At 35.7% G+C, this 23,232-nt stretch overlaps 1 protein-coding gene across 1 annotated transcript; it reads left to right on the top strand.

Moving 5' to 3' along the window:
- Window positions 1-2,661: 2,661 nt before the first annotated feature.
- On the top strand, window positions 2,662-20,068 carry PLSCR5 (phospholipid scramblase family member 5). Its single transcript, XM_024769110.1, has 7 exons — window positions 2,662-2,674; window positions 7,808-7,971; window positions 12,340-12,382; window positions 13,312-13,532; window positions 15,566-15,727; window positions 17,347-17,508; window positions 20,030-20,068. The coding sequence occupies exons 1-7, from the start codon at window positions 2,662-2,664 to the stop codon at window positions 20,066-20,068; spliced, it is 804 nt and encodes a 267-aa protein (XP_024624878.1).
- Window positions 20,069-23,232: the final 3,164 nt, after the last annotated feature.

Raw genomic sequence — 23,232 nt, 5'->3', positions numbered from 1 at the left:
AGCATATTGCTGATTTTGTTTCGTTTTGTTGTATAACAGGTAGCACTTATTTGTCACTATATAGGCTTAAATAAATAGGCAGTCTCTCCCTTTGTACTGAGAGAAACTATTTTGGTGAGCCTTTTCAATCATGAAAATTTAAGTCAAACATCTCACAACTAAATAATTAAATAATGGGGAAGTTCTGAACAGTGATGTAGCATTGAATGGATGGACCTTCCGAAATAGCTTTGACAGGTCCTGGGAAAAGGCCATGGGCAGGCATGATTGTGTCAAGATTATGATGGAATTGTTTTTCATTTCCTTTTGGCTGAAACTGAAGATGGAGGATATAGAGTCTTTTCTTTCAGCGGGGGGACAAGGACAGCCAAGGCGGGACATCCTGAGTAGATGAGCACGCCCAAACAACAGAGCAGCAGAGCTGAGGCTCACGACCGAGAGACCGGTAGGGAGTTTCCTGGGAAGGGGCAGGCCCACTGACACTAGATTTCCTGATATTCATTTTCGCGTCTCCTTTTGTGTACTTCAATCCCACTATGTTATCATCAAGCCCTGGGTTATGTCTGTTGGACATGCCCAACTTGTACTGTCTATATTTCATGGAATCAAGGGAGCAGACTGAAATACTGTAGCCTGCTGGCAAAATAAAACTGAAGCTGCTTGAAAAAGCCCAGGGCTTCATAGCACAGGGGCAGGAGGATTGTGTGACCATTTGGAGTATTGAGAGTGGTCCCGGTTCTTCCATAGAGGTGTCAGGTGTTAGGGGAGTTGGAATGAGAGCACTGTGAAGGTGAATGGCAGCAGGAAAGCAGCAGGATGGGGGTTGAGGGCAACTTGTGGAGCAACATCTCCTGTCTGTGGGAGCACTCAGTGACAGGACACTTGAACCTCTGGGAGGTCCCTTAAGGAGGGTTTGCAAGCTTCTCCTTGAGAAAGGCTGGGAAACCGAAAGGAATGGAGGGAAGGGGAGACCTCAGGTTGGTATCTGCTGGGCCTTTTTTAAAAAGAAAAAAGGACGTTGATGCTGTCTTTGGCAGGACAGAGGAAGAAAGTATAAAGGAAGAAATAGGCACTACCTACACATCATCAAGTTAGATGGCCTGGAAAGTCTTTGTTGCAGGACAAATATTGAAAGATTCAGTGAGTCAAATGGCCATGTCCAAATGCATAGATGGTTGGCCTTATATAGGCCAAAACATATGTTTAATTCACTTAGGTTTCTATATTTTGTTTCAAAATTGGTGCTCTGTTGAAAGTCAAAATTAACTGGTCTGTTATGACCATAATTTAAAATACCATGTTTTTTAAATTAATTTTTATTGGAGTATGGTTGCTTTATCATGTTGTGTTAGCCTCCACTGCACAACAAAATGAATTAGCCATACACATATCCCCTCCCTTTTGGACTTCCCTCCCACTTAGGTTACCACAGTGCATTAGGTAGAGTTCCCTGTGCTCTACAGTATAAAATACCATGTTTGATAGTGCTAATAACAACTTAGTTTCTTTGGATCAAAGTTTTTCCAAATGCCCGTGGCAAACATTAAGAAATTTAGGAAACGTATAATTTAATTTAAAAATACTAATCATATTTATACACATTTTCTGCAAAATGATAACTCAAATAATGGCAGCTCATTTTAACCTCGAACATTTCAAAACAACAACAAAAAGAAACTTCTCTTTGCCAAATAAGAAGAACCCAAACTTTTGGCTGTCTACAGCCCGTGAGCTGACTTCATAATTTTTCATCACTATCCATGCCTTCTCAGGCCACTTAACTATTTTTAGAAGCAGACAGTGTTGCTGATAATGTAGTATATCCTACAAGTTCAACCTTTGCAAATCATGCCATCCAGGGCGACTGACTTTGTGAGCAAAATCTCCATGGTCATTTAGAAATATGAACTGTCTAGTCAAGTTTACAGTGCTTTTTTGTTTCCCCTCAGTGTACAATGCAGTTAAATATTACCTGTATGTTTCATTTAACTCTGTGAGATTATTGAAGGTTTCTATTTTCAAATTCCTGATTAATCCAATTCAACTAAAAATAAAAATTCATTTATGTATGTAAAAAGTAGGAAGTAATCCTTTTCTTGTTACGGGGAGAGGAAAGTGGGGAGAAATCCAGAGTAAACATAAAAATATTGCCGTTCAAACATTTTCAAAATTAAAAAAAAATTATTTATAACTGTCAGAAACTTACATGTGATAAGAATGTTTTATCACAGACTCTGGTACAGGAGATTTCTAGAAATTAGAAAAGTAGAATATTTCTATTATAGTAGTAAGGGCAAAAATATATATTCCAAGAAGTAATTTTTAAACACTAAGTGGAAATAAGGCCCATAAAAATGAATGTTGTATATTTTCCTTCCTGGTTTTTATTATTTTGAAATTGGTCCTTCAGCCACCAAGTGGGATGATGGTTTCTGAATAGTGTTTACTTTTGATGATAGCTTTGTCTCCCCCTGTTGTTCAAAACGATAAAATACAGCACTCTGGAAACAGCAAGGCTCTCCGTTCCTCCGGTATTTGTAAGCTGACAAGAAGTATACAGATACCCTCTGAAGTTTTATGCCTGCTGTGTTTCTCTCTTTGCTGCAAGAGGAGCCTTTTCTTTTAACCTGCATGCCTTTGAAGAACTGACTCAGCATATTCATGGCCTCTAAAGGTAAGAGTAAATATAGGCAGCTAATAAAGTTTTCTTTATATTATGACTGAAAATACACAGTTCTAAGGGTGTTACAATCGGTGAGATTGATACTTTAAAACCTGTCATTTAGTGCTTTTCAACGTTGGACTTTTTAACTTTGAACTCCAAGGAGCATGTTGCATTACATTTTTTAAAAAACCCTCTATCTGATAGAATGTAAAAGTTAAGATGCAAACAGTGTTTTTGTTATCATAAATATAAACCTAGTGACTTGATGTGAAAAGCTGCAGAATAAAATTTAGAATGGGAATATTTAATGCCAAACACAAAGACAAGTTGATATTCCCAGTTTAAAGGGATTTGTAGAAAACTTTTCACACATAAGTTAAAAAGTGTTAAAGTACAGTTCAATATTTTAAAATTCCCCATTTGTTGTTTAAAATATGTGATACAGCCATTTATTATAGAGAATTAAACATGTGTTTTCAGGAAATCCTAGTAAATTTAATGGACTAGAAGTAAAGATTTCTGAACTATGAAGCAAAAATCTTTCAAAATTTCTTTGATGGTAAGTTATATCTAAAAAGCAAACAGAAACTAAGCAAGCAGATTAAAGACTTTGGGAGGGGGAACTGGTAAGTTTTCCTCAAATCCCTAAAACTGCAAATATCATTAGTGTTGTCTCACTTAAAGAACTTCTCAGAAGACAAGGGATGTGCTTGTTTTAGGTAATGGGTTGCAATCTCACAAAAAATACTTGTGAAATGATATAAAAATGAAATTATAATGTGTTTTCATTCCATTATCAGAAGAAACCATTAAACTCTAGGCTATAATGGAAGTGAAGAATTATGATTAGTATAATTGGTGGAAACCTTTTAACCTAATTACAAATAGGATAATAGAGTTCACAATTTAAAATATCCTAAATTAAATTAATGATCCATTCAGAGAAACATGTATGCTTATTTGCTTCCTTTACCAAAATAGACTTTGGATGATATTTAATTTGGAACAAAGGAAGTAATCTTTTCACTTTTTGTCAACATGTAGCATACACCAGTCCCTGAGTATCACTGGGAAAGCTCAAACAAATTGTAAAATATAGACGTGAAACATCAAAATTATGAATTTTAATACATGTGTACTTCATTTTTATATTTGAAGACAGACAAACAAAACCTTGGCAAGTTCTTTCTTTCATTTAAGACTGACACTAAGACTTAGTCCAAAACACTTCATCACTTTATCAAGTAAGAGTTACAGCAACAACTGCAGCCTGTAAGGTAAAGAGTTGCAGAGTATGTGAAATATTTATAAGCTAGTTATACATTTTTAAAAGAGTAGATAGAAATTCAAAGCCAGATAGAAATTCAAAGGAGTTCCTTCTTCATTTGGTGGTCTGAGTCTCTGAAGAAACTTGTGACTAGAAAGCAATATTATGATCAAAATATGATTAATCTACCAAAAAAGCAGTGATGTTCAGTAATGATAGGGGCTCAAGACTAAACTTAGAGGCAAAACTTACGGTAGAAAACTAACACTCTTGCTCTATCTCACTCAAAATATTTAACAGATGAAGTGGGTAAAACATCTGTGAGAGACCCTATACTACTTAAAAGAAGTGAAAAATGAAGTTTCCTTTTGAATTAGAAATCTGGTTTTAGGGGGCAAGTTGGTTTATCATCATTATTTACCTAAAATATTTTTGTGGAGTTTTATTCAAATATATTTAAAGACATTATTTATAATGTCATGATGTTTTCTGGCCCATGAAACTGTATTGGCAATTAGCATTTTCCCACGGAATACAGGCCAATTAGACATTTAACACATTTTGTAGGACGTTCAATCAGGACCACTAAATCAAAGGACAGTCTGGATACTGGATGCCATTAGAACTGAGGAAATATTTGTGTGGTCTGGAGTCCCCTGGTTTAGTATAAATAAACACAATCTAAGAACAGGTTGGTCTCAGCCTTTAAGTTTGAGAAAAACAGGAGTTTCCAGGATGATCTAAACTGAACAGAAGCTTCAGTTTAGGTCTTCAAAGGCTGTGCTGCTCCAATGTGAGCTGAAATCCCAGAAGAGAAAGCAAGTGACCTCAGAATGGTGATCCCAGCAGTCTCTAACTGAGCCTCTACTCCCCGGTAAAGACTTTGGACATGGTCTGCTCTGGGCCCCAGTGCATTAACATCTCTTAATGCCATGAAATCTAAGGACCTAAAGACCTGGGTCAGAAATGTAGAGCCACTTGCCAGACACTCAAGAATCTACCGCGTTTTGTCACAGCAATAGTTTACAAGATAAAATTGGAGTAATTTGCTAATCTTTTCAACAATAAAATTGGCAATGAGAGAGAATCTAATAGGCTTCTATCAGCTATTATTAGAAATTAATCCCTACACATTTTTTTAAATTGAAGGATAACATGTGTACAGTTAAGTGCATGAAGGCACCAAACTTAAGCTCCATGATTTTAAAAATCAGGATGCACTTGTGTAACCACCACCAAGATCAAGATACAGAACATTTCTGGCACCTCATAAAGTTCCCTTTCTGGTCAATAGCCATGCACCCCCACTCCCAAGATGAACCACTATTCTGAATTTTATCATTATGAACTAGTTTTCCCCAGATCACAATTTTGTCTCTGCTTCTCTGAAAGTCAGTGACAACAGTGTTTTGGGCACTAATGCCAAAGAAAGGAGGTTTGTTGCCTTTTATTATTTTCTAGCTGTTATTGTGGTAGTGGCCATTTGCTCCTCTCCCAGATTTGACATGGTGTTACCTAGTCTTCCTCTCAGTTTACTCAGTTAGTAGCTCTCGAGAAGGGCTAAGAGCAAGAGGAATTCTAAAGTCTATATCCTTTGTGTCTGCCCCAAATCTGAGAGAAGTTCAGGATGGGGGCCTTTGGGGAAGCAAATTGTTATAATATTATCAGTGTGGAGCTCTCTTTTCATGGGGCCAAATGACAAGTTTGCTTCCATTCATTCCTACCCCTAAAGCGTGTCCAAATTCTAAATGTCACAGACCAGTATAATCTTAGAAATCCATATCGGTCTCTTCCCACAACCTTATTGTTAAATGAATAAATGAATCATTTGGCAATTAATGTCCCTCATTAACACCAAATGTACACATGACTTTAATGAGCCAACTGTTACTAGAAACAGTTTATGTCAGTGTCCAAAGGACCACTCTTTAGGTGCCTGTGTTCCTTCACCAGGTTTGTTTGGGTTTTTTTAATCCCTCTCAGATGCTCACCCAGGCTATGCTTGAGAAGCAATGAATGAAGAGGAATTTATAATCTCCAAAGGAAAATCAGTCCTTTCTTCAGATTTATTTTTTAGAGGTTTAAAAGATTCAGAAGAATACCTCCTCCCCCTTCACACACACATATTACATGGACCTGGGTATCAGTGCTGAAGAGAGACCATTCTCATCTACTGTGAATTATACAGCTGTCACTCCAATTTTAGTATATGTACAATGAGTGCTTATCCAAATCTCTGTGCATCTGTTATAAATTTCTTCCTCATATTAATCCAGAGCCAGTTTCCTTGTCCTTCCCATTCATCGTTTTTTTTGTTTGTTTGTTTGTTCTTTTGCGGTACGCGGGCCTCTCACTGCTGTGGCCTCTCCCGCTGCGGAGCACAGACTCCGGACACACAGGCTCAGCGGCCATGGCTCACGGGCCTAGCTGCTCCGCGGCATGTGGGATCTTCCCGGACCAGGGCACGAACCCGTGTCCCCTGTATCGGCAGGTGGACTCTCAACCACTGTGCCACCAGGGAAGCCCCATAGGTTTTTAAAATAGTCTAAATTACTTTTCTTCATAATGGCTTCTCTGATATTTGAAAACACCCGTCATGAACCTTGCTTGCTCCATACCTACACTCAATCTAAAACAGCAAAGTGTAAATGAAATGAATGCACATGTGAGAACTCTGACAATTTGGCTTAATAAAGATGAGAAGTAAAAACACTGATAGTCTTTGAAAGAAATAATGGTATCTAATGAGGGAGACAGCCAAATGGTAGTCATGTGCGAAGAAAAGGGAAAAATAATAGTAGAAAGGTAATAAAGTATATTTTTAACAAAGAAGAAGAATTTTGCATGCACCATGTACAGGTCTTATGCATAATATTAGGCTCCAGACTAAGGCAGTATAAATAGCAAATCTCCGAATTTCAATCTAAGAGATAATTGAAATAGTAACAATTTTACCTGGCAATAATATAGAAAACAGGTGATTAAAAAATCAAAGCCAAACATTTTAGAATTCTGCAATTCTTTTATCCTTTGTAATTTTGGGTGAGCTACAAAGGGATTCATACTGTCAAAATTTTTTCGGATGCTTTTATACCAAACACTGAGGAATCAAAGCTAAATTAAATATTATACTGCCCTTAAGAAGCTCATAAATTAGTTACAAATATTCCCATTAGTTCTCAAGGTATATATCGTCAGACCAGCAGCATTAGTTTACCTGGGAACTAGTTAGAAATGCAAAATTCTCAAGCTCCACACCCACTCCAACCACAGAATTAGAAAGTCTGGAGTGTGGCCCAGCAATGGGTGTTTTAATAAGCCCCCCAGCTGGTTCTGGTGCAGGCTAAAGTATAAGGGCCCTGAATTACATCTAGCCATAGCAGTATGATTGATAAAGAGAGACAAAATATCCTTGGAAATTATGACGCACCTCCATAATATTTGAGGAAGGGAGAATATGCTTGAAAGTCATAGTTATGATTTAAAACCTATGTCTAAGGTTATCCTTTTATGAGTAGAGAACATCTAGTTTCTTTTGCCATTGATTTTCTTTTTGCAGTGTATAATCTTTTAGCTCTTTGAATAGAAGTTTCACTTGTCTTCAAAAAATATACTTTCTAAAATCATTTATTTTGCCCAAATTATCCAACTTTTCTCACAGCTACCTCTGGTAGTCTTCCACAGTCCTTTATCTCTGGCTTCGGGGTCAAGTGGTGCTGACAGTGAGTAGGAGAAATGAAGGAAAGGGCACTGTAGTGAGAGGCTACCGTGGGAGATACTCTACCCTCTGAGTTAAGAGGAAGCAAATATTATAAGACAAACTAAATAAAACTGTCTACATTTAAATACGGACTGGGATGGTCGTTCTCTTGCAGATGCACAGAACCAAAGAAGCAGAAGTCTGCCTGGTTTTCTTCCGGGAGCTTCAGACCCAGACCACGGCCTTCACATCTCACCTTCCAATCCAGGGAACCAAGTGTGGCAGCGGGGTCCCCCTCCACCAGGGAGTCTCCCTCCTGGTCTAGAATATTTAAGCCAGGTGCTTTTATCTATTTCTACTAAGTGTTTGCCCTTAAAATGAATATAAACTTGATTTCTTGCCTTTCAATCAAGGCTGAAGAACTTCAACAAATAACTTACTGAAGTGAGAAAAGCATTATAAATCATGAAATTATAAAATCTGTCTTTTATTTATTTCTGTTATTTGGGAAGAAACATTTTTCTTTTATGGTCACTTCTAATTTCCTTGTTTAATTGTCAGAGGAAGAACACTAAACATTTTCGAGCTGTTTAGCACATTTATCATTTTACTGCTCATTGCTCAAGGTGCCAGCACATTTGGCCTGGAGAAACTGTCTAATATGTCTAGTCACCTACAGCTATTTAATTAAGGATATTGAGTACCTGTCTTAATCAAGGCACATAAATGGTATAAAACCTAGTCCCTCTCACCCAAACGTTCTGCAACCTCATTGGCAAAGACAAAAAATGATGACAAAAAATGCAAGCCTGGGTACTAGAGCCAGATAAGCACACAATTTTAATTTGCACAGGTGTACAGAGAAGAGAAACGTTGCTAAAGATCAAAGTACTCAGGAGAGACTTCTGCAATGAGCCGAGGGTTCAACATCTTCAACTGAATCTCAGAAAGGTGGATGGAAATCCAAGAGAAAATCAGCCTATCAAGTTAGCATTGTCTTCTGATGCTCTTGCATCTCCAGGCCAATTTGCCTGAAAGATCATATTATCATTAGGTATAGCCACTGTTCTAGTCATCGGAGGGTAAGCAATGATTCAAGCCTTATAATAAATCAATCAAGAAATATTATCACCTGAATTCTATGGCACATAAATAGCAATTGATATTTATGTATATTATTGTTGCTTTTGTATTTATCCTACAAAAGATTAGAAATACACTTACACTAATATTGAGATGTCAGCACATCTGCTGCAATTTTCAGCTTGTTTGGCACTCTTTCAAACTATAAAGTCTATCTCTTTTATCAAAATCAAATCTCTGTGTTAATTCCCTTAAGGTGCAAGAGATTTCTGTTATGCCTGATAGGGTTTAAGCTGCACGCAGCATATGTTCCTGGGAAAATGTTTATAATTGCAGATGCCTTCTCCAGAAACCCACTGGCAGACAAATGTACTTTAGAGACTGGAGAGCTCAGGGAGATATGTAAAAGAGCTGGAAAGGCTAACCTACCATCTTCCATCTGCAGGAAGGATCAGCTGTAATAGCTGACTAGAGTTGATTAACTGCTGCAAGCTGTTTGGGAATGTTGTCAGACAAGGTTTCGCCGAGTATAAAAGTGATATACCAGTGCCAGAGGGCTGAGGTTTGATGATCCCATATGGTCATCACATAGTCTTCTTCCATCCATGAATGATGACACACCCGGAGCCAGACGCTTGACATGAATACACGTTTTTCATATTTGATAGAGATATGAACCCGTTGGCTGCAGTTCTAAAATGAAGTCAATTTTCCAAACGTACACCTTTGGTAATCTTTTTCAGAAAACAAAAACATGCCACAAATTGGCAGATATTTTACTTCAAAGGGAAAGAAAATTGATAATCTTTATACTAAAAGAACACTAATTTGCTTTAAAGTGGTGCATATAGAAAAGGATGGATACACATTTTGAAAGTTTAATACTACTAGTTTGTAAGAAACATATATATAAAGAATTTCGTGAGTTAACTTTTATCTAAAACCATAAGGTTAAATAAAACTATGAACATTTGAAAATAGTACATGCTTCAATAAACAAACAGGAAAATATTCAATAAAAATCCTTCTAAGTTAAAAAACTCAAAGTAAAATTAAAAAAAAATCATCTATTCTCCTTTAATCAAGACTATCCAATGACTACTACTGAAAATCATGTTTCCATTAATAATTTGAAAATAAACTCCCAAGCGGGGTGTGTGTGTGTGTATGTGTGTATACATACATACGCACATGCACATACTTATATGTCTAGACATGTATATATATGTTGTTCATGTAGGTTAAACTTAAGAATAAAACCAATACATTCTCTTTCCAGATGGATTAACATGTTCGTAATAGTCAATAACATTATATCCTATAAGCGTCAAAGGATAACTATTTATAATTTAGTCACCTGTAGCTAAGAGTAGTGAATCAAAGTCTACAAGGACACATGTAAAGATCACATTTATCTTGCTACATGTATTAAATGGAACCAATGATACCTGTAAACCTGATAAATTATACATAAGAATTGATTCTTAGTTACATATCCAAGGCTGTAATTAGGTTTCCATTCTATACCTTTCATACTTCAGGAGTCCTTTACTTGCCCTGACACCCGAATACATGACACAATCTCTTTAGACTTTCCAACAATTCCTAGTTCATCAATTAATAGCAAAAGATGAAAAGGGCTCTTTTGGACCATGGTTTATAAGTGGCCTGGGGCAATTTAAAGGAAACCACAAGAACAACCAAAACCAAGACCCTCAAATCCAGGACGCTTGCCCACAGAGGTAGATTAAGTCAAATGTTATTACAGAGGATGGGTGAGTATAAGAGTAAATAGGGAGGAAAGGTACTCAGAAGTCCCATAGCATCACTTAAGAATTGTTTCTCCCAGTTCCTAAGATTAGTTTAGTGATGTGGTACAGCAGATTTAAGAGCACGTCAAAATCAGCGGCATTACTGCTGGGTTCAAATCCCAGTCTAACCACTTATTGATACATGCTCTGTGATGTTGAGCAAACTACTTTCTCTCTCTGGGATTGTTTCCTCACATGTAAAATGTAATGATATCTAGCTCTCTGATGTGTGTGAGGATTAAATCAGACACTGTGTCAAAAAATCTGGCACAGTGACTACCTCGTGGTAGTCATTAAATAAACAACTGCTATTATTAGGTATTAGGTACAACTTCCCTTTTCAACCAATAGTCTTTAAATTTCAAGGCTGAAAACTTGATCCATGACACAAATAGTCAAAGCTCCTAAACTCAAACTTAACTTCTGCCCCCATACCCCTTCTCTATCTCTAAGTTACTCCTACATAGATCCACTGCTTAATAATTGTGCATGTCCTTTTGAAGCTTACCCCTTCTCTTTCCTCAACTCTCCATTTTCCTCAAAAGAGGAGAACAGAACTAACAATACTACACAACAAAGACCGATTCAAATTTTTTTTAAAAACTTTGTCATAGTCGTTAAAATATGTTTTAGAATATCTTAAATCATAAATTTTTGAAAAAATATTTTTGTGAATCTTAAAATGGAGGTCACATGTACTTTTATCAATAATAAGACTTAAATAGAAGAAATGATATTAATTTTTACCTCCACCTCAGGATATACAAGGAGAGTGAAGGAAATAAGGTAATGTCATATTTTCTGCATTTGTGATGCCCAATCAATTCCAACTGTTAGTATCGATTACTTTCATTTAAAAGTTATCAGTGAGTATATTAATGTGAAGGGAGAATAAAGTGAAGAAAATTTTAAGGCAAGATAGAAAATGAAGCATTTAAAAAAGTAATAATCAGCATTGCACTCAGTGATTTTACCTTAGTGAATCTTCAAGTATTGAATATCAAAAGGAAAACATAGACAAATAAAATTCACTCTAAGAACATATTTTAAATATTTCCTTTAAAAAGCAGTTTGTACTGTATTCTGTTTAATAAGTCACTCCTCAACTGTGGCTACTTTATCTCTGTAAATTAACTTCATTTCTAATTACATAGGCAAGTTTTAATGTGTCATGCATTTAGTGGCTTAACTCTTTTCTACTTAAATTGGTACTTTGCTGGCATCAGCAGGATTTCTGGGTTTTCTTCCCCTAGTTCAAAGGAAGATGTGAATGAGAAAATTTTAAAGAATAGCTTTTTTCAGCTTTAACAAAGACGTTTCATCACTGTGAGGAATGAGTTACTGCATGATAGAGTGAAAGTAGAGTTATAGGGCTGAGTGGAGAGGCCATGCATGCAGGTCATGCATGTTTTGTTTCATTTTGGTTCATTTCTTTTAAAAAGAGAGAGAAAGAGAGAGAGAGAGGTTTAAAACCTTATAGGCATTCTTATTCAGACTGTTTAAAAATATTCTCAAAGATATTGTTTCCAAGAGCTACACTTTTATCTGATTACCACAGAAAAAAACACAGAGCTAATCACAGTTGCTAATGTTATTCTGGGCAATTCTGCCTTGAAATTTTCAGGGTTCTTGTAATTTTTAAATTTTACTTGAATAAAAACCATGTTAACTTCTTTTTCATTATAAAATGTGAGCTGTTTTCAAGCATTTCCCTCACAGAGAACATGAAAATCATCTAATAGTAATAGCTGCAAAGGTTTTCAAAGATCTGTGATGTAATACTTTTTATTTCCTTTATGTCGTCTTTTAACAGTTAGACCTGATAATTATACACCAGCAGGTGGAGCTTCTTGGAAGTAAGTATATTATATTCTGTAATTATTAAAACTGTTGAAATGTTTTAAGTTTCAGAAGTTTCTTTATATCTAAATATTTTATAAATGATAAAGTTAAATGTTTAGGATAGATTAAAAAGAGCACTAGGCTTATTTTTTAAAATATTGAAAGTAAAATTATTAGTCTGATATAGATAAACATAAAAGCATAAAACTCCCCAAGTCTTTGATGATACTGTTATTAGGAATCTAATATTATTTTTAATCTTAAAGTAATAAAAACGATTTGGTCATTTCCATGGCTGCTAATAGTTTAAATTTTCTTAATGCTGTAATTTCAGACATGGAAATCAAGGCTGAGACTAAATAACAAAAAATCATCAAAACAAAATATGTTTTATCATAGTGTCAGTGATTCGTCAAATAGGCAAATCATTTAACAATACACAAATTTACAATGATGACTAACTGAATTCAAATTAATCAAGTATTTTTGTCCTTAACTAAGATATGTCAAAATTGTAATAGATAGCATGCAGCTGTAGATATAATACCAGATAGAGATTTTAGACAAAATCATTACTATCAGTGTGAGTTGTCTCAGTAAATTCCATAACAGTGATAGAATTATTATCTGAGTATTTGATCCTTCTTTACAACGTTGCTTCCCTAGTTGAAAAGTGTACTATATGTGTCCAAGTAGGTCATATATCTGTAATCAAAATTTAGTAATTGCACAACTTTGTTCTCAGAGTTTACTTTGGTTTCTATGCCTAAATCCTCCAAATTTCGAGCACGGAAGTAGATTTGTCTGAATAAGATACCATATACTTAATAACTGATCACACACTCTGTTTTCTTTTAATAACTCAACCATTTTTACTCATATAAAGTTTTGCTAGTAAGCAATAAGCATGATTTTGATAATTATTTTTTTTTTGCTCCATTAGTGATACTTGGCACTGAGACCTCCAACAAATATGAGATTAAAAACAGCTTGGGACAAAGAATTTACTTTGCAGTGGAGGAAAGCATCTGCTTCAATCGTACTTTCTGTTCCACACTGAGATCTTGCACTCTGAAGATCACCGATAACTCAGGTCGAGAGGTGATTACAGTCAACAGGCCCTTGAGGTGTAACAGCTGCTGGTGCCCTTGCTACCTACAAGAGGTTAGTCTTTGGCTCTGGGTGTGCTTGTATTTTTCCATGTTTGGAAAGATCAGTAATTATTTCTTAAATAAATGGCATTCATCTGGAGATATGGGGCAATTAACCTTTCAATTGGTTGAATTAGAATGTTGCTCCTTTAGGATCAGAACAGCTTGAGGATTTGGTGATTCACTAAATTTCTTTTTCCTTTCCAACCAAAAACTATAGTGGCTTCTGTGATGTTAATCGGTAACGACAGCTCATGCATCATGTAAATGAGACACATCCTCCTGAATCTCTGTATTAGCCACGTAATTGTAATAGCTATAAGTTCCATCATTAAGCAAATCTACCGTTTTTCTTCTCTTATTGGTGCAAAGTTCAGGGAGTGCTGAGTGTTACTAAACTCTTCTAAAGTATTCTCTTGGGTAGGTATTATTTTTAGCACAGAATCTCAGGTTCCATTCACCCATTTATGACAAACTTCAAGGTTTAGCAAAGACTATGTTCTTGTTCTAGAGGGAATCATCTGATTCTTATATTTTTAATATATAATAGATTTTCATCACGAATAGATCTATAGTAATAACTTTCATTGACATGATGCAGCTAAGTTGATATGGAAAATATACTTACTTTGATGTTTTTGATATCATAACACCTCTATAAGTTAGAAGGAATAGATTTTACTCTCTACATTTTGCAATTGAGGAAACTGGGGCTTAGAGAGTGGAGGTTCCTTACCTATGATCACACATATAGAAGATACAATAAATGGGACTTGATCCAGGTGTCTTTATTCAAGCCCACGCTTCTCTATTGAGGACCTATGTATAAATAGTCTACTTAGCACAAAGGAAAATAAATAGTAATATGGAACTCTCCTTAATTAGAGAAGTTTCTCACAATATATATTGAAGCTAATTCTCCATTTATAGGCAATTACCTGGCTAAGTGATAGGATTGCTAAGGTACTTATATACGGAGCCCAAAATTTTTTATACTTTTACTGGGGATATTCAAGATCTAATATGCCCCAAGATGCTAAACTTAGTATAATCCAGAATATATGCCCATTTGAAAATTTCTGATAATTGATGTTTTATTTCAAAGTAGCCCCATGTCATATAACTTAACCATAAGACGCATCCTAATACTGATTAATACGTTTTTTAATTTGGTTAAAATCACATCAGTTACTTTAAAAGTTATCCTAGAACAAATCTATATAATTCTAAGAAGACTTGTTGAAACCACCTTTGTCCATCTGAAAACACTACAGACATGCACATAAGACTATGATCTTAACAAATAAGGAAAGACAAAAGGAGATCAGATGATGAGCGCTGGTTTGATCTAAAAGCAAACAATGTTCATCATTTTCACCCACTTCCAGCTTATTTTACAAAGTATTTGATTTGGCTACATAAATATGTTGAAATACAATATTATGGACAATGAAGAAATCAGGGGAATAAAGGATGATGGAGTAAAATACTAAAGTCAGCCCTGAAAATGCAAGTGCTAGTCTTTAACACTGGACAAAATGAAACAAATCAAATTGGTGTGTAACTCTGCAAGAAGCATTTGTTTTTAACTGAGCAAGAAGCATTTGTTTTTAACGGAGCACAGAGAAGCTAGAAGTTGGCAATCCAAAGAGAAAAAAGTCCATAATAATCAGTAAGTGACACTTAAAAATAGATGTGTGTTGTGGCCACAACTGAGAGGGGATGGAAACATCTTCAATGCTTGACCAATTACTGTACTTGGAACAAAATGGCAAAGAAGCCAGTGTCCCAGGGTCAGAAAACAGCTTTGGGATAGGTTCTCCTTAGGGAAGGAAGATCAAAGACATGGACGTTTAGCGCATAATGCAGAACACATATCTATATAGTGAATTTCTTTGTTTCTATAAATTATAAAAAAAAAACCCAGTATAAGATAGAAGCAGATATTTAGAAGCTTTTATATACTGTTTAGAAGTAAGCTGACATTATAGTAAAATTAAAATACAACAACTTTAGGAAATCTTATTTTATTATCTCTTCTTACAGTTAGAAATCCAAGCCCCTCCTGGTACTATAGTTGGTTATGTTGCACAGAAGTGGGACCCCTTTCTGCCTAAATTCACAATCCAAAATGCAGACAAAGAAGATATTTTGAAAATTGTTGGTCCTTGTGCAACATGTGGCTGTTTTGGCGATGTGGATTTTGAGGTATGATTGACAAAATGAAGGACCGTTTTCACTTAGGTCCTGATTTTTTGCAACATAATTCAATTTTTAAAATGTTCAAATCATGAAACATCTCTGAAATAGATTTAGAAAATTACATATTTGTGAAATAATGTAAGAAGTAATATTGTACATGCCAATAATAACTCATAATTCCAGAGATAGTAAGTTCAAGAATTTTTTTAAAACATACTACAAAAATATGATTTATGTGGAATATAGTGCCTATGGTATAAAGCAAATATATTTAGTTCAGAATCACCAAAATTACATCTTCTTTCCTACATCCCTGGTGGTAACATATTCAGTCCTGATCTCAAGAGCACACTCCATTAAAATACCATTAATTTAAAAGCTATGTTCATAAGACTTGCTAACTTCATTTTGTAAAACAGTCTATTCTCATGTAAACATATTTGTGTAAATTGAATGTTAAAAAACAGTAATTACTTGCAAATTCAATGTGCAAGAATGTGAACTATCTTAACAGATTTTCCTAGAGGATATAGTCTAATTTAAAGTATGTATTTCTTTTTCATTTCATTTCATTTCACTCCATTCATTCCTGTATATCCCACATAGGACATTAAGGTTGCAGGATTGCAGGGAACACTATTCACCTAGGATACAATGTACATTTTGCAAAATGAGCTGTCATAACTCCAGCCCACGCCAAAAAGACTTGGTATAACTTTCCTAAGAGTAAAGGATAAAAATATGCCCTATGATTGAGGAGAGCTTAAGAGTTTCATTATTCATGGTATAGACATGGCCTAAGTAACTTTCTCTATTTTCTATCCTCTACTCCCATACAGAAAGTGAAAGTTTATACTGAATCACTTTCAGCCTTTGAATGAGAAACAGGGCAAGCAAATGAATAGTGGATAAAGTTTAACTGTAGATTCCTTCTAACTGAAAAGAACTATAGACTTTTGATGTCAAAGTCTGAATTTCCCGTGTGGTACATTAGCCCAGAGAATTTTTCGAATGAAAAATAGGACTTAGGGTTAGTTATAAAGGAATGACCTAGTAAATATCTGAGTATAATATAAAAATGAAATTGAGCAATGACTGATAATATTTAAACATATTAGTAATTATAAAATCTTAGCAATAAAAATTAAGAGGTTATAAATTGTACTTAGAAATTATTTTTTTCTAAAAAATTTCTTCTAAAATATTTCACATATTTTTTTCTTTTTTGATGAAGAATTCAGATTTAAAATCTGGACTTCAGGTAAAAGAATCATGGTTAGACCATATAATTGAGACTATGTACCTGCTGCCATCTTGTGGTAGCCTGTCCTCAATTACTTGAGGCTATTAAATTCTCAATCTGCATACAAAAACAAAAAGAAAAAAAATAAATAAATGAATTACAATGGATTAAAAAATGTCAGAAAAGCAAAATTCCTGAAGAGTAAACTGGAAAGTTAAATCTACAAACCTATGCTTATATAAAGGAATGAGTACCATCATTTAATTGTCATTTAAAGATGATGAATAAAATAATTCCTATCTCTCATGAAGTAAATATATGAAGAAATGTAAAACCATCTGTATCACCTTCAAATTTACAACTTCTTATTTTCTTTTCAAAGGTGAAGACCATTAACGAAAAGCTTACAATTGGGAAGATTTCAAAGTACTGGTCAGGATTCGTAAACGATGTCTTCACCAATGCTGACAACTTTGGAATTCACGTTCCTGCAGATCTAGATGTGACAGTCAAAGCAGCCATGATTGGTGCTTGTTTTCTCTTTGTAAGTGCAGTCTTAAAGAGTAAAGGTGATTTATTTCCTTCCTTTTCCCTTGTTGATTATTATAGAGCCAATCCCGTTTTACACAGCATTTACTCCAAAGAGTAAGTTTAATCATAGAAGGTTAGTTTGGGGCCAACATTCTTCAGAAGTCAGAATGTACAAGCCTGCATTTCTATTAGGCAGGTCTCCTCCAGTGGCCCTCATACCCCCTCTTCCTCGAGGATTGATACCCCGTCAACATCCTACTCATCATTTCTCGAAACCTGAGTTATCCTTCTCTTTCAATTTTAGTTTAGACTTTTGGCTTATTTTCACTTTCACTGAAAAATATTTAAACTTAAATATCATATTATTTATCCTGTGTAAAGTTCAGGACTGCTTAATAGTTTACCAAGGAGTTAGGTGATATTCAGAATGTGAAAAGTACTGTTTTCTTGCCCTTCCAATATGTACGTAGATACATGAGTAGGCAGAGATGAGTTAAGATGTATCAGTTTCTATTATTACAAAGATATGATGTCTTTGTCCTTTCTTCTCAACTTCCAATTTCATTAAAAAACATTTTCTTCTAGATTGGTGATAGGAGAACAGAAGTCAAGTAATACCAGTGCCAAAGGTATTGGCCTTTGGGCTGGTTTTCCTGACTTTCCTTCTGATATCTCCCTCATTGCTTACCATCTTCAGTGCATTCACAAAAGCTCATGGAATTATAAAATAAACCTACATTCTTCCTCTCATATTTTGTTATTCTTCAGGGTTTTAGGATCCTAATCTTATGGTGATATTAACGTGTGCTGCTGTGGGGGAAAAAAACGGTCCTATTAGTCTCTTCTAGAGACACTTGGGAATTATATTAACTAAAAATAATTCCCCAGTGACATCACTGATGGATACTTAGAGTTTAATTAAAAATATATATTAGGGGACTTCCCTAGTGGCACAGTGGTTAAGAATGCACCTGCCAATGCAGGGGACACAGGTTTGATCCCTGGTCCGGGAAGATCCCACATGCCGGGAAGCAAGTAAGCCGGTGCACCACAGCTACTGAGCCTGCGCTCTACCGCCCGCGAGCCACAACTACTGAGCCCCTGCATGAGCCACAAACGTTGAAGCCCGGGCACCTAGAGCCCGTGCTCCACAACGAAGAGTAGACCCCGCTTGCTGCAACTAGAGAAAAGCCCGCGCACAGCAATGAAGACCCAATGCAGCCAAAAAAACAAACAAAAAACCATATATATATTAGGATTTTTTTCTCCAGCAGCTTAGAGAAACGATTTTAACTTATTCATTCTCTATCATTGGTAGACGTAGAATTAATACGTAGAGAGCTAGGTTTCTATACTTACTAAGTCATCACTTACCCTCAATTCCCATTTTCATCTACAGATCTAACCAAGTCCAATCAATTTTGCCTGTCACCTAATACTTTTTCAATTTCCCACTCTCCTTACCTGTTTGGTAAGGCTTTTAATTTGCCACTTCCTGCTCACCCCTTCTATTTTTTGACGATTTCTGCATTTCGACACCAAACATGCCAGCGATCATGTGCGTGCATGCACGTAAAGGTGCGCACGCGTGCACACACACACACATGCCCTTTTCCCAAAACCTTAATTTGGCCTTTCTGTTTAAGCCCCTTACTTAATATTTATATTAAAAATAGATTACCTTTAATCTGCCCTACTGACCTATTTTATGTAACAAGCTGATGGCAAATATGCACTGTCAACAATTCCCTATGCCTATAAACTGAAGAAGTACTGATCTAGATAACATCCAAGTAATCTGAAAGGATAACTTTTTAACTCCAGTGTCTGAGGGAGAAACACACTCACTGAGACTATCAGACAGCTCCTATCCATTGCTTTTCCTTTCCTTTTTACCGTAATATCATAAAATATTTGCACTTTTTTGGATAAGATAGCTTTTAAGATAATTTGTCACCAAGAATTGTCTTTATTGCTGTCTCCATTTTATTACCTTGGGGTGAGAGAGCTTTAGAAAGCTGTCGGTGTGAGGATATTCCCCGATCCAAACAGCAAAATTCACAAGTGTAATCTTATTATTGGTCTCTTCTTGTTTGAGGCTACCGCTACACAACACACACCTCTGACCCCTCCCCGCCAAAGTTCCCTCTGGTATACTTCCTCAGATGACTGCCGAGTTACTGACCACAAAGTCCATAATGATATGTCTACCTCTTGTTTAAAGGTCAGAGTCTATCACAACTTCCCACGCTGACCCAGACTGCCCTACCATCTAATTCTAAAAAGTCTTGATCACCCCAAATTTGACTGGTGATATCATGCTGATTCAGATAAGGTTTCCAAGTTACTTGTACTCTGTAAATTAGACATCTAAGTGTCATGAAGCGAAAAACTTTGATTTCTCTCCTACTGATAAATCACATGTTCCTGGAGCACCACTGGGAAACATAATTGCTTTACGTAATCAAAGCTTACATGTGAGACTCTTGTTGCCTTTTTGTAAATTCACTCATATTCCATTTATTTATTTGTAGGATTTTATGTTCTTTGAACATTCGCTTGCTGGATTATAACAAGCAAGATGACAAAAACAATAAAATATGCAGAACAGATTTCAGTAAGTAAAAGACAAGTTTAAATGATCTCTTTCCCTTTGAAGAGGTCTGTATTTGATGCTAATTCTTTTTCATTTTCTTCTAGAAATCCCCTGGGCTCTGGATTTCATTTCTGAATGGCTTGAGTATTGGCTTTTTTTGGTAACAAAATGTTAATTATTATATTTATTAAAGCATAATGTAATGAAGCAATTATCTGGTTGTGAATGCATGATAGCTAAAGACAAGATGACTGGCCTTAGCAGAGTGTCGCTTGGAGAGATTACCATTCTTTCTTTTTATCCTTTTGAAGTTATTGCATGGTAAGCATGAAAGATGAGAGCTAAGGCGTGCAGCATCACTGATGAAAATTCAATGTTTAGAGAGCACTTTGAAGTTTTTCTGGTACTAGGGCTGGTTACTAATCAAAAGGACTGGATTTCTAAAGTATTTTTTCATAAATAGTCTTTTTTGCTTTGTTTATTAATCTTCTTATTGTAGTGAGACATTTGTACGTTATGTTGGAAAAGCTAAAAGTTGGGTAAATAATACGTTTAAAGGTGAGACGGAAGATAGATGAAATCAATTTGTTCTAGTGGCAAAAGGCACAGTTACATTCCATAAAAAAGATAATATGTACAAATCAAAGTATGTTTTAAATACATACCCATGCTAGGGATTTAAATAAGCATATTAATAGACTTCTAAGTTAGTATTAATAAAGCAGTGGTATAGAGCAGGAATTTTATCTATTTGCAGTAAAAGTTCAGTCAAAAAAGGGATCTGAGGCTCTGAAAAATAGACAACTCCAGGCCTTAAAAACAAGCAAACAAAACAAACAAACAAAGCCTTAATACATGAGGCAAATACAGATGTCAGGAAACACAGCCAATTCAATCAATTAACGCCTTCCATTTTAATGTTTTCATAGTCCTCCAGATTACTATGTCTAGTTGTCCACACATTTCCAAAGTCCATTCAAAAGGAAAATCTTTTTTTATGAATGACAATAGTCCTCTCCCCTCTTCAAAATGAGGAAACAAATTTGTTTTAAGCAAAGCAGCATGTAGGCTCTACTTTAGAGTTACACAAACATGCCAGACACTATGCTTGCTGTGACTTTCTGGTGGGGTAACAAAACGAAGTAAAACAAAGAAAACTCAGGCAGTATGTGGAAGGCTGCCTGGCAACCTCTCTTTCCCCACGCTACCCTGCCCTCCATGTCCCAAATGTTCTCCCTAAAGATGATCCTGCTTTCATAGCTTTTTCTTATCCTTTACTTTGATTTCCAAAATGAAAGATTTTTGTAACTGATGTTACAACAGCAGCACAGCAGTGGTTGAGACTTTCACAGTGAGGCAAGAATTGGAGAAAGAAAACACCATTTGTAAGTACTGCCTTTTAATATGACAATATTTTGGATTTTTAAAATATTTAAATGAACCCTAAAACTAGTGAAAAGAGCTACTTAATACCTACATCTAATGGAGACACCCCAAGAATCAAAATCTTTCTTAGAATATAACACTCATTTTAAAGTTGGCCGTATTAAATGAAAACCTGCTACAGTATTTGCTCACTCCAACAGATTAGGACCCATCCTTTCTCTCCTTCTTTGTTAAAGATGAAATTGATCTTTGAATGTCTTCTATGCACCACTTTTGTCTTTACCACCAAACATGAGCCCACAAAAGACTAGGGAGACTCTTGCTTTTCAGTGAAAATTTTAATGAAAAGAAAGCAGCTCTAGAAAGACATTTTTCCTCATTGCCTTTCCTTGGCCCACTATGCTCTCAGAATACAGGTTCCAACCCTGTTTACTCTGAAATATGCTGGGAAAGTCTTGACCAGATTCAAATTCTTCCCTTTCATTCATTTTTTCATTAATTTAATAAATACTTCTTGACTCCCTCCTATATGCTCAAAATAGAGTGCCCCCGCCCCATGAAGCTTACAGTTTAGTTAAAGAGATGGCTATTAATCCAATAATGACACAAACAGAACTTAGATTTTCAGCATGAGAAGTGTTTACAGGAGATAGACAAGGTTCTCGGTGAGGTAGGGGTATGTGACTTGGTCAGGAAGTGAGGGAATGATGGTGGATTTAATATGCGTAGAATAAGTCAGAGCAGGAGGAAGAATGTTTTAGGCTGAGATACTAACATTTGCAAAGCTTTCTGATGGAGGAAAAGGAGGACATGATAATCTCAAGTGACTTAAAGAAAGCCAGTGATGGAAGTTCAGACAATGGAGAGGAATGTGGTACAAGACGAGAATGAATGGAGTCTGGAGGCCATGTTGAAGATTTTAAACTCTGTTCTATTAGCAAACCATCTGATAAAAGTTTATAAGGAGACAGTTGACTGATGAAAGATTAGATTGGTGAGAGGCCTTGAGAAGGTGCTCATGGACCAATTAGTGTTACTAAAGTAGTTTAGACGACAGCTAATGGTAGCTCGGATTAACGTGATGCTCATGTAAAGGGAGAGAAGTCAGCAGATTCAAGATATATTTGGGAGGTAAAAATCACCCTTACTTGATGCTGGGTTGAAAATGGATGTTCAAGGGAGAAAGGGGATTTCTGGCCTATAACATGTAGTGACAGAGAGAACATTAGAAGAGGATCTGGTTTGGTGGTAAAGAAAGAGTGTGGGTTCCGTTTTAAACACATTAAACCAGTAATGCCTCTAAGTCTTCCAAAAGGAAATGTCAAATAGGCAGGTGGGTATCTTTTCATCTAGTGTATCTGTGGAGAGAAAGATGAGTTTATGAGAACTATATGGACCCACAGAGATCTGAGTAATCTCTGGTTTACTTCAAAGGTATCCCTAACAGATATTTTGAAACCTGCATGGACAATGAATTCATTCATTCATCTAAATAATACTTTATGTAATTACTTCTGTGTACTAGGCACTGTATTAGCAGTGGGGATATTATGCTAAGTGGCCATTATTCCTACTCTAAAGATGCATTCAACAAATACTTGTAAAGTTCATATTATGTGCTAGGCACCTATGTCATCAATAAGTTGCAGCAGTGAACAAAGCAACAAAGTACCTGCCCTCTTAGAGCTTGCATTCTAATGCAGATAGATAGTAAACCAACAGGGAACAAAAATATCATGTAATTATAGGTGATCA

Source organism: Neophocaena asiaeorientalis, unplaced genomic scaffold, assembly GCF_003031525.2.
Source record: "Neophocaena asiaeorientalis asiaeorientalis breed wild unplaced genomic scaffold, Neophocaena_asiaeorientalis_V1.1 scaffold118, whole genome shotgun sequence".
Classification (NCBI taxonomy): Eukaryota; Metazoa; Chordata; class Mammalia; order Artiodactyla; family Phocoenidae; genus Neophocaena; species Neophocaena asiaeorientalis.
This window is presented reverse-complemented; position numbering and strand designations above follow the sequence as displayed.